Here is a 12963-nt window from a genome sequence, read left to right as displayed (position 1 = left end):
TGTTTTCACTACAGAGGAAGCACCCCTTCGGAGGTTGTGGATCTGCTGGGGACGTCCACTGGTTGAGGTAGACTAGGATCCCGGTGAGTGGTAGTGGCCTTCTTTAGAGGCTGATGGAGCATCTCCCTTTGGGAAGATGCTCGTGTTAATCCTGTTTTCACTACAGAGGAGGCACCCCTTTGGAGGTTGTGGATCTGCCAGGGACGTCTACTGGTTGAGGTAGACTAGGATCCTGGTGAGTGGCAGTAGCCTTCTTTAGTGGCTGATGTGGCTCCCCTCTCATTTTTTGAGCTATATCCCTTGGGAGGAAGATTATCTTGAGGACACGATGCCCAGCTTACCATCCACTTCAGTCAGAGGTATGGCAAGATCAACGCATTTCTCCAGCCTTTCAACGATAGTTTTGATCATGAATTTGGACCCTTAGGATCAGCTGCATGAGCTGCTATTTCATGTGGATGATTGTGCATGTAAGACTGCCTGTTGGCACTTGGCTGAGATTACCGGCCATTATCCGACTTGTCAGAGATGTACTATACAGCCTGAGTCCTTGAGATACGGTTTCTAGGTTTGTCCATATGCTTACGTCATTGGGATATAGTTGGCTGCAAAAATGCAGATCTGAGACGTAAAACACAGCCGATCTCTACCGTGATGTCACACTGAATTCTCTGTGGATGAGGGGCTAATCGAGGGAACGGGAACTCTCCATCAAGGGCTGATGATACCGCCAGATATAGGTAGCAGATGGCTCTAGATTGCACAGGAAGAAGGCCATGGGCTGAAAACTCTGGCAGCAAAAGAGGGTGATCAGTTTTGTAACTGCTTAGCATTTGCTAAGGGCTTGGGAAAATAAAATGTCAGAAAGAGAGTCTATGCTGGAACTTGGATCATGCTGGAGCCCCCTCATAACTTGATTTAAATGAAGGGGCTAAGGATGGCCTTGAATTCCGTGAGTTTGGAAATGTGCACTTACTTTAAGTTCCGGGCCTTGTGCGGACCGTATCTCACTCACTGGTGATACATTTGACGTGGGACTTGAACCGAGCATCTGATATTGAAGTTCTTCGTTATTTAAATTATAAAAATTAATGCTTTCAACGTTCTTTTCGTGGCTCGACATTTTAAATCATGTTTCATGCGTTTTAAGTTATGTCCGTCTAAATGTCCGAACTATTAAGCTAGGTGTTTTTGACACTCCGCAATCTACTTTGTGATCTTGGTTTCTCTCTTGGAAATCCCAAAAGAAACTCTTTTGGTTTCTCTCTTGTAATTTCTAAAAGAAACATTTGTTGCTTCTTCTTTCGCTGCAACTATAGAAGCTCTTTAGCTAAATACAGTTTGCATGTTACCGTTCCACCATTGTTTCTCACCACTATCTACAATGATGATTCTAGAGTGTCATTGCTCTAGCACATAATCTGTTGTCTGTGGACAACTACCATTTTGTTTAGGATGTATTCAGGATGGTCATAAAAGGTAGAAGAAGTATCTCGAAGGCTCTCTTTGATGAATCAACGTATATTTGTCTTTCAAATGGTAACTCAATATGATGCTCCTAGGGGAGAATTGTGTTGGAATATATTTAAAGATGCACCAAGCAACAAGTGCCTTCCAAAGATTTAGAAAATACCCAAGCCAAAATGTGCTAGTAGCTCAAGACTCACCTCTTATGAGCACCTGGACATTTGCAAATAATGGGATTGGCTTTAGCATAAAGAAAATAAGAATTTAATTGTCTATTTGGAAAAGGTTTGGGCTATTTTTCTCAAAAGTCATAATCTTAATGTAGATTTTATGTGAGGGAATGTTGCCTAAGTTTGAAATAGGACTACTACATCCTCTTTGTGCTTTGCATCATGGCGTAAGCTTTATGTCCATGGATGGTTGTGGAATACCTTTTTATTATTTCAAATGGCTTGTCTGATCATATCTTTTCAAAACATTCTAATCGTTTTAAACCTTGCATACACTTAAAAATAATTTTAAAGAGGTGTTAGTCCAATTCTTTTTGAAAACAAAAACCTAGAGAATGAAAGGCTATCATGGTTCCAATGAGCATGCGTGTGCTGTGTGGCTCAAAATGTTATTTACAATGATTTTGGTGCTTCAACATTGTTTATATGATAGATGAGGGGTTTTGCTTGTGTAATGTCACACGTGCTTTGACCCTAGAGTAATTTAGATCTCAATTCGCAATAGCTTTGAGATCTTTTGGCTTTGTGCAGTGTTGCGCATGCAAGCGATGGTTTTGATTATGTCGTAGTAGTCGATACTATGCACGATGGTACTGATGGTTCTATTGTCTTGTGGATGTCTGTCACAACTCAATTGAAACAGAACTTGTATCCTTTTCTAAGTGTTGTTTATAATTCTAGTCTCAAAATTGTTTTCCTCTTTGAATTCAAGATATGTAAAATAGTGCATTTAGAATGGCCATTGATGAGTAGTCACAGGTTATGGAAAGCATATTGTAGTCGTTGATACACGTTTTAGAGCACATCAAATCTCTATGATCACAGTGGCTCATCATGAAGACTTTCAAGATATGAAGAATATATATGACTAGGATGTTGATTTTAAAGAAGTATGACTGAAGCTACAAGAAGAAGAGTCTCATCCAAATTTATGTATCAAAGATGGATATCTCATGATGGATAATTGGCTCTGCATCACTTTCCCTCTTCGTCAAATGGTTCTTATAGAAAGTCATGAATTGCCACATGTAGGACACAGAGGAAGGGTAGCCACTTTAAGTGTTTAGTAGCGCTTTTTAAATTGGCCTGCACTTCGAAAGAATACACACAACTACATGGAAAAATGTTTGGTTTGTTAGAAATTAAAGTTTAAACGACAGAAGGCTTCAGGATTATTACAAGCTTTTCTGGTACGAGACAATCCTTGGGAGTCTATCACTATGGATTTCATCACAGTTCCAAGGACACCGCAAGAAATGACATGATTTAGGTTATCATTGACAGATTCAGTAAGCAAGCTCATTTCATTTCTTGTCACCAAACATTGAAGTCTACACAAGCTAAACGACTCTTTATTCAACATATCTTTAGGTTACATGGCATGCCTTCAGATATCATTTCTGATAGAGACTCCAAGTTAACTAGTAATCTTTGGTTTCTCTTTATCTTTCATCTACAAAGAGACGGTCAAACAGAGGATCATGAATCTCACTCTTCTTGATGTGTTGAAAGCTTATATTAGTGAACAACAATCACAATGGGGAAAGTATCTACCTTTATTGGAGTTTGCCTATAGCAACACAGTACACTTGTCATAGGAAAAGCCCCAAACGAAGTCATACAAGGAAGAGTAATACCTTCATCCATCATCCACACAAAGGATAAATTTTTTGCAGTTGCTAAATTTGTCACAAACTTGAAGATAGCCATGAATCAAGTAAAAGCTACTATCAAGGCAACTCAAGAACAATAGAAGAAGCAATCAGACAAGCGACGAAGATATGTGATCTTTAAAGAAGGCGACGGTGTCCTACTAAAAACATGTTGAAGCAAAGTTCAAGTTTTTTTTAAAGCTGTCTAAAAGATACTTTGTAGCCTTCAAAGCGACCGAGAAAATCAATAAAGTGTGCTACAGGCTTGAGCTTCCTTCTCGTTGAAAGATACATAATGCATTTCATGTAAGCTTGTCAAAGCCTTATGTGGGACCAATACGAGAAGAACCCAACGTCATAGATCCTCCAGAAGCCGAAGAAACAAAGCAAATTATTGAAGTTGAACAGATTCTATTTCATAAGGATTGAACTACAAGAAATGGTCTTTTAGTGTGAGTTTTTTCTCAAATTCAAAGATCTATATGCAAGTTGATGGATAAGGAGTTCATGAAGGGACATCCTTCGGCAATATGAAGAAATTGTTCAGCTTACAACAGCTGAATAAGAGCCGTGGGCTGTCACAATTGAATTAAATTAGAACTTGTATTCTTTTCTAAGTGTTCTTTATAATTTGTAGTCTCACAATTGTTTTCCTCTTTGAGTTCAAGATATGTAGAATTGTGTATTTAGTGGTCACTGATGAGAAGTCACAGGTTAAGGTGGATCAAGGATGTGGGTCAGAACAACACACTCTCACCAAGATAACTTGAAGGGACACTTGTGATATGTAGCTCATGTATATCGGAGTCATACTTGCATACGAAAAGGATTTATGTCTTGGAGTGTGGGCTAGATCTGTTGGAAACGACAATTACAATCAATAAGATGGCACGATTATGAAAGATTTCTTGTTGTGCATTTGTGGGCTCAATGCTTTGAATGCTTATATGTGTTATAAAGCGAGAATCGTGTTCCATACGAAAAGAGCTTTCATTTGATACCTATATTGATCTTTCTTTTATCGACAATTTTCTGCTAAAGAAAGAAGCTTCCAAAAGATTCTAAAAGATTCTAGAAGAGACATTCTAAAAGGTCATAAAAGGAAGGTTCTAAGAGGAGGACAAGTGGCAAAGACACTTGTCAGCAAGTCTTTAACAAAGTGACAAATGACGGGATACTTGTCACATTCTTCTCAGAAGGTGGACACTTGTTGCCTAGTGCTTCAACAAGAGGACACGTGTAAAGGACACTTGTCACACATGCATTAACCTCTTGACATGTGGCTTGACGCTTGTCCCCAAGTTGCCTAGCTTACCCTTTTTGTTCATAAAACAACCCCAACTCCATCATCATATGCGTTTTGAGCCCTGCTTTATGTGTCGGATCGGCTTCATTTTTGCAGGTAGATCTCTGTTTTTGCAGCCAGCTTTCAGCCCTGATTTCCTCTCACATCGGGAGCGCAAATCAGCCCCAGATCTACCCCTTGGTGGCCATTAGCAACCCCTCATCGAGACCGACCTGAAGGTGCATCAAATCAGCCAAAGGTGCTTCATCTTGAAGAGTTACCGCGGTGGAATTTTCCATTCGAGTTAGTAGAGTCTGGATTGAGGTATGGCACGTGTGTACATTCCATTTGGGCAATCAAAAGCAAATACCACATCGGGGCCCTTGAGAGGGTTCGTTGGGACCCTATTGGGTGTCATTCTCCTTTTCTCTTTCTGTAAAGTTTAGATCTTGTTACCATTTTAATTCCGTTGCACCTAACATTGGTATCAAAGCTTTGTGATTTTGCACTAATCGACTAATCTTTGAAATAAAATATTCTCTCTAGTGTTGGAGTGTGTGTTGTAGCGTTTCGCCGAAGGACGCTTCTCTCACTCAAGGAACTCAAGGACCTGCCATTGCGTGTAGGACCGTGCGTTTTGAGCGTAGGAAATGCAAACACTGTATACCGGGGATTATAGTTGTGGTGCAGGTGTGGAGGGTAGTTGACTTGGTGTGCATGCTTGACCACCTCAACATAAAGAAACCCTAGAATGAATAGTTGCACTCATAACTTCTTCGACATGACAGAGCTTACAACTGAAGACATGCACTCAAAACATGAAGATGTTGATTGCGAGTATCAAAATTTGTTAGCGGTGTATGACGACAGAAAAAGGCGTCATCCGGATCAGCCTATTAGCTTTGGAGTCTTGGCATTGTTTGAACAACCATCTCTCCCATCTGCTTCGAGAATCCCATCATTCTAGAAGAGACATTGCATCATCATTCTTTGGCAACATATCGGGTCCACACCATCTGCATCTTATCAATGCACTCCGGAGCCAAATCCAAGAGCTTTCATCATACAGCAACTTAGTCCAAGCCCCAAGAGGAGCCTCTATCTTTGAGAAGTTATTTGGCGATTTCATAAGACATCATAAGAGGACTTGCCATGGTTCATGAGCATTCCAAAGGACAATTCCATCCTTATCTCGCATTCGGCGTTGCTCTCGCCAATCTTCCCAGATAGGGACACCATAGGTTGGCCACTAATCTTCATGGACATCAGCGTTCCCATATCCAGCCATTCACTTTACGAGCATCCATCCAGTTTGTAGTTTGGTTCACGCCTCCGAGTTGGGGCAGGAAAGGCTAGCCCATGGAGATCTGGATTCTATACCCATATCACACCTTATGCAGGAGGGGATGTCACGTGCACATGGCTCTGTGTGCTGCATGGTCATGCTTCATCAACTTCCAGAGCATATTTTTGCACTTATCCCTAAATAGGAGTGTCTAGTATCCCAAGAGGATTACTATCGGCAATTTTGTGAGCTTGTTCGCAAGACTTGTTTGTCCGAACGAGTCCATTAGATTAGGTTTTCCAATCTTGGAACCCTCTTGCATAAATGGTTTGTACAAGCATTTTGACAGATGTCAGGTGGGCATTTGACATGGCGAGCATGTAGGTCTAGGTTAGAGGAATGTGTTCGTCCAATCAATTCGTCAAATGGGCCACAACAAAGTGAGTAATTGTTAGAGAACTACAATGTGCGCACATTTGCACATTTTTTTCGACCTAAAGTTCGTGACCTAACCTAAATTCCTTATAAAAGAAGCAGTGCAGCGGGCGCTTTGAAAAGAGAGGCGAGCGCCAGATAAAGCTCTAGCGTTTTTGCATATCTTGGAACGCTAGCAAAGATCTAGTCCCAACTTTTTTTGCATCAGCTTGCTTGGCGTTTTTGCTCCAACTTCGCTAATCAGCCCAACGTTTTCTACAAGCAGAAGATCAGCCCAGCGTTTTTAAGTTTTTAGCCCTCTTCCTCGTTGGAGACCTCGTGGATTTGCGGACGCTTTCTTCCGTGCTGCAGCCCGATACTTCGGCAGACCATTGAGCCTCTTCTTGCCACATCAAGTGCCCCCATTGCTATCCATCATTGGCTCCATCATCTTTTGCATTTTCAGCCCTGTCTTATGCATCGAATCGGCTGCGTTTTTGCAGGTGGATCTACGTTCTTGCAACCAGATTTTAGCCATTGTTTCCTTTAATATCGGGAGCACAAATCAGCCCCAGATTTACCCCTTGGTGGCCATCAACAACCCCTCATCGAGATAGATCAAAAGGTGCATCAAATCAGCCTGGAGGTGCTTCATTGTGAAGAGTTACCACGGCGACATTCCCCATTCGAGTCAATAGAGTCTGAATTGAGGTATTGCATATGTACATTCCATTTAAGTAATCAAAAGCAAATACCACATCAACAACGATGTGGGGGCCCCTTGAGAGGGTTGGTTGGGAGCCCATCTTCAAAAGCCCCCCCCCCCCCCCCCCCCCAAAAAAAAAAAAGAAAGAAAAGAACCATTATTCATGCTAAGTAGCACACATTCAAGCAAGGAAAGAAGTAAAGATTTGTGGAAGTGTGAAGCCTAGATCTTGTCACCATCTCAATTCCATTGCACCTGATAGACAACCGCACAAATAAACAAAAGAGACAAATACAACAACATGAGTAAGAGACAAGAGACACACCGAGGGTTGAAGAAGAGCAACCCCCCCCCCCCCCCCCCCCCCCCCCCCCCCCCCCCCCCCCCTCCCGGCCAAAAAAAAAGAAAATCTATTTCTGCCCAATCCAAGTCCCTTAGGATTTGGGCTCAGTTACAATCAACCCGAATGCAAGTCAAAAAAGACTCACGATCTAGATCATGTTAGATGCATATATGCAGATGCATGAAAACAGAAAACATAAAAGACGTTTCCAACATATGTACAAGAGGAAATTCAGCTACTTCTTGGGGTAGAAAAATAGTCCATCTTCTTGGTTGTATACATGGTAAGAGAAAAAGCTCAAGGTTCAAAGAGTAGGGTTGAATTCTCTGATGTGCGAGTCTATTGCCTTGACATGAGAAATGAAATGAAATGAAATGTTATATTAACGTCTTCAAAAGGCCAAAGTGACCTATGAGACCAGAAAGTTACAATGTGGTGGATCTGATACAAAGTCAGAGTCAGGGTAACAAGATGACAACAATGACAAAAATGAAATGACAAATGTCACACTAAAATACTATGGAATCCTAAACTACTAGGTGTGAACAGCAGCTAGTTGGGATAGCTAGATCATAAGAGATCCAGCATTGGTCGCTGACAGATCTCATCAATCTCCTCCATGGTCAGTAGTATGATCGGGCGTCGTGCATGTCGAGCCAAAGTGATCCGAATCCTCTGATGCAGCCTCCGTCGATGTTGTGTAGTCCTCCGCAGTCGTGGGCGTCTGGATCTTCCCAGCTCAGTTGCGCGGTCGATCAGTGTGCCTCTGGTGTGAGACGACGAGCTCTGCTGTGGTAGTAACTCCTCCGGGTGTCCAGTGGCAGCTCTAAAGAAATCTGTGATCTGTCTCTGGGACTCGCTAGCATCCCCTCTCATCAGGCTCTCTTTGTGTCTGCGTAGCTCGAGCAAAAACAAACCCAAGCATCTCTGATCCTCGTACTGCATGACTCTGGAGAATGGTCCAAAGCCCTCTCTGAACAAGCAATGGAAGCGGCCTCGTATGTCGTAGTAGACGGGGAAGTGGCATGTGTAGTGCAACTCTGTCTCAGGCTCGATGTCACACAGGGGGCATGTCCTGGCCTCTGCTGGTACTCCGCTATATCTCCCAGTCTCGATCCGCAGCTGGTGTGAAGATGTACGTATCTAATCGATAGCACACCGTATCCCATGAGACAAGTGGGTGTTCATGTATCTGGGCCTCGCTACAAAACCATCAACCGTAAGCTGGAGGAGATGCTCTCTGTAGAAAGCCATCTTCGTGCCCAGCTCCTGTGCTGGCTGTATCCATGTCCTCCTGGTGTCTAGCTGAGTCAAGTCCTGGCGGATGAGTCTGGTGATCTCGGACTATGTAAGAGTCAGAGAGGGTGCATCCAGTGAGTATTGGAAGGGAGGCAATCTGTCTATGCTGAACCCATGCGCTTGAAACCATGATGTCATCTCCCCATACCAGCATGCTGTATCTCCTTGCATGGCTAACTGTCGAGAGGACTCAAGTGCAAGGCGGGCATATCTGTCTCTGGGATGTTCCCACATGCGGTGTATGAAGGAGACCGATCTGGTGAGCGCCTCAACCACTAGTGGGGGGGTAGCTAGCTCTGCTCGAACAATAGCACGTGGTACTGAGGCCTTGGCTCTAATGAGCCGCGAGATCATAGAGACCAGAGGCTTCTCCATGTCCCCCCCATCCATCACTGCGGCCCGTCCTCCTGTGATGATCTAATGAAGGTCCCCAAATCTCAGCTCCATAAAGCAATGCAGAAACCACCAGAGTGTCAAAGAGCCAGAGCTTCGTTCGAGGCTCCTGAAACTGAACCTGTGAACACATCCTCTCCAATCTACCCAATGCTGCATGGGCTCTGGTCAGTCTAGTCTCTGCTGCCCTCCTCAATGAAAATGCTGGTCCACTAAAAACCACTCCGAGGTAAGTGTACGCATCTGTATACTCCACAGTCTCTTGGCCGTATCTGAATGTTGGCGCTGACCTCCTGATCCACTGTGGGGTGGTATTAAATACCATGACCTTGGTTTTACCAAGGTTGACGGACAAACCACTTTGCTGAGCAAACCTATTCAAAGCATCCAAGTGACGTTGCATCCCCTCCGGAGAGTCGGAGATCAACACAATATTATCAGCATATAACAATAATGGAATCCATGTCCCTGCCAGCTGTTCACCTCTATCACCATCTCTCTCAATGTAGTCAGAAACCTCATCCACATGCATACCAAATAGAGTAGGAGAGAGCGGGCAGCCCTGCTTCACCCCAATAGTGGAGTGAATCGGTGTGGATAGACCCTCTGAGGTGCGTACCTGCCCCACTATTGACCTGTATAATGCCATGACCCCCCAAATGAGCTCTGTGGGTACTCCCATCTGCTGTAATCTGCGCATCAATCTAGCTCTAGGCACTGTGTCAAATGCTTTGTGGAAATCCACAAAGCTACAATAGATCCGTCTCCCACGCGATCTACCCTCCTCAATGATGGCTCTGAGTGTCAAGATATGGTCAAGAGTAGAAAAACCCCTCCTGAACCCTACCTGCCCGGCTGTGCGTATCCCCTCCCTCTTTGTACATCTACTCAGCTGTTGCTCAAGAATAGATGCGTACAACTGTGCCAATGTGTGTCCAATCATGATAGTGCGATAATTCCCAGGCTCCATAGGTTCTCTCGACTTGAAGATAGGTACAATAGTAGATAGGCTCCAAGTATCAGGCAAGCCCTCACACATGGCACGGTTAAACATCACTGCTAGAAGCTCTGCTAGTAGATTTTTGGCATGCGTGAAATGCTCAGCCACTAAACCATCATGATCGTATGCTCTCCCAGTCCTCATCCTGTCAATGGCCTTCCTCACCATCTCCGCGGTGAATTCTCCGATTTGTGAGTCTACTGCCTTGACATGAGAGAGAGAGAGAGAGAGAGAGAGAGAGAGAGAGAGAGAGAGAGAGAGAGAGAGAGAGAGAGAGAGAGAGAGAGAGAGAGAGAGAGAGAGAGAGAGAGAGAGAGAGAGAGAGAGAGAGAGAGAGAGAGAGAGAGAGAGAGATGAATGTCTACTGAAGAGGATTTGAGGGTAGATGTAGAGGGTGATGATGGCAACAACACAGAGGCTTCTTGGGTTAACAGTAGAGTGAAAATTCAGCAAGTAGATGATGTTGAAATGAGGGTGAAGGGTTAAATTTATAGGTGATGGTGGACAGCAATACGGGCACTTGGTGCGGCGAGGGAATGGCTGAGAAGAGGGCTGCCAAAGTATCGAGTTGCAGCAAGGAAGATAATGTTTGCAGATCCAGGCGATCTCTGGTGAAGAAGTGGGCTGAAAACTGAAAAATGCTGGGCTGATCTGTTGCTTGTAGAAAACTCTAGGCTGATATGCGAAGTTGGAGCACAAACGCCAGGTAGGTTGAAAACGTTGGGGCTGGATCTTTGCTAGCGCTCCAAAATATGCAAAAACACTAGGGCTTTATCCGGGATTGGCTCCTCTGCTTTCAAAACGTTGGCTCTATTGCTTCTTTTATAGGGAATTCAGGTTAGTCCGGGAATTTTAGGATAGGTTGGGAAAAATGTGCAAACGTGCGCACATTGGAGTTCTTTGACGATAACTTTCTAATCTCTGACTTGTTTGATGAACCGACTGGACCGAGACGTTCCTCTAACCTAGACCTATATGCTCGCCATGTCAGATGCCCAACGAAGTGTAATAACATCTACCAAAATGTTTGTACAAACCGTTTATGCAAGAGGGTTTCAACATTGGAAAACCTATTCTAATGGACTCGTTCAAACAAATAGGTCCTGCAAACAGGGTCACAAAACTGCCGGTAGTAATCCTCCTAGGATACTAGACACTCCTATCTAGGGATAAGTGCAAAAATATGCTTTGGAAGTTGATGAAGCATGTCCACGCGGCACACATAGCCATGTGCACGTGACATCCCCTCCTGCTTAAGGTGTGGTATGGGTACCGAACTCCATGCATGCCATAAGATGGTCTTGAATAAATGGCCTTCTAGATGATGTCCTCTATGACTAATTTTGAGAGAGGCTCCCGCGGGTGATGTGGAAATGTCCAAAAGATAGGGATTGTGATGATACATCTGCTCGCAAACACCAGACTACCTCCAAACAATTCCCTTGTTGGTTACCGGCTAGGCTTTGTTGTCCTCCCAACTCAGACGGTGTTAACTAAACTGCAAATCGAATGTGCGTAGAGTAAATGGCTTGGTATGCGAATGTTGATGCCTAGGAAGGGTACCGGCTAGCCTATGATGCCCCTATGCCGGAAGATTGGCGAGAGCAATGCCGAACGGGAGATGAAGATGGATATGACATATGTGCTTTAGAATGCTCATGAACTATGGCGAGTTTTCTATATGATGTCTCATGAAACTGCCAAATAACTTCTCAAAGATAGAGGCTCCTCTTGGGACTTGGACCAGATTGCTGTATGATGGAAGCTTTGGACGAATCCTCGTCTCTGCAATGGATGTGGCTGCGAATGTAGGCTCACTATACTTACGAACTCCCGTAGTTGTTGCCTCAGATTGGAACTTTTTGGCTTCGGAGTGATGGCTACGGATCGCCAAGAAGATGGAAATGGCGTAGACCCGATGTGTTGCCAATGAATGACGATGCAATGTTTCTTCTAGAATGATGGAATTCTCCAAGCAGACGGGAGAGATGGTTGTTCAAACAATGCCAAGTCTCCAAAGCTAATAGGCTGATCTGGATGACGACTTCCTTTGTCGTCATAGGCCGCTTGGGCGAATGCTACAACACACGCTCCAACACTAGAGAGATTTTTTTTTTCAAAGATTGGTGGAAACGCTCGCTCTATTGCTTCTTTTATAGAATTTAGGTTAGGTTGGGAATTTTAGGACAAGTTGGGAAAAATGTCCAAATGTGCGCACATTGGAGTTCTTTCACGATAACTCACTATTTTGTGACCCATTTGACAAACCGATTGGATCCTCTAACCTAGACCTACATGCTCATCATGTCAGATGCCCACCAAAGTGTAATAACATCTATCAAAATGCTTGTACAAACCATTTATGCAAGAGGGTTCCAAAACCGGAAAACCTAATCTAATGGACTCGTGCAGACATGCTGGTGCTGCGAATAGGCTCACAAAATTGCCAATAGTAATCCTCATAGGATTCTAGACACTCCTATGTAGGGATAGGTGCAAAAATATGCTCTAGAAGTCGAGGAAGCATGTCCTTCTGGCACACAGAGTCATGTGTACGTGACATTGTGAGAAGTGTCGAACCATGAAATAAGCACTCCCAAGTTGTATGGGCTCTTACAATGACTACCATGAGTCTATATGTCACATGCGCACTTCACTTGCGCCATGTGGACACGCTTCTGCCATGGTTTAGCATGAGTCATAGCCTAGCTTAGGACTGAGCTTGACACTTTGTGAGCCTCTAGCAGGACGTGCATGCCCAAGCCGGTCACACTTGCATACTCTCTCTTGCAGAAGAACAATCATTTCATCATGCAGGCAGTTTACCGCATGAACCACCTCTTATAAGTTATTTTATTAAAACTGACTTTTGGAATTCTTTTTGTAAGT

At 43.8% G+C, this 12963-nt stretch overlaps 1 protein-coding gene across 3 annotated transcripts in view; it reads left to right on the top strand.

Moving 5' to 3' along the window:
- The window catches only part of LOC147455129 (integrin-linked protein kinase 1-like), a 103322-nt gene that overhangs the window by 21986 nt on the left and 68373 nt on the right, over positions 1 to 12963 (top strand). For 2 of the 3 annotated variants that reach the window (XM_086513961.1, XM_086513963.1), the window contains exon 8: positions 2229 to 2345. The exons of the other annotated variant lie outside the window; for it this stretch is intronic. In XM_086513961.1, the coding sequence (XP_086370087.1) occupies positions 2229 to 2345 (117 nt within the window). The remainder of the gene's footprint in view (positions 1 to 2228; positions 2346 to 12963) is intronic. 3 annotated transcript variants of the gene reach the window in all.

Source organism: Adiantum capillus-veneris, chromosome 6 (genome assembly GCF_014529385.1).
Source record: "Adiantum capillus-veneris isolate H3 chromosome 6, ASM1452938v2, whole genome shotgun sequence".
Taxonomy (NCBI): Eukaryota; Viridiplantae; Streptophyta; class Polypodiopsida; order Polypodiales; family Pteridaceae; genus Adiantum; species Adiantum capillus-veneris.
The sequence above is the reverse complement of the archived record's forward strand: the minus strand, read 5'-3'. Positions and strand labels throughout refer to the sequence as shown.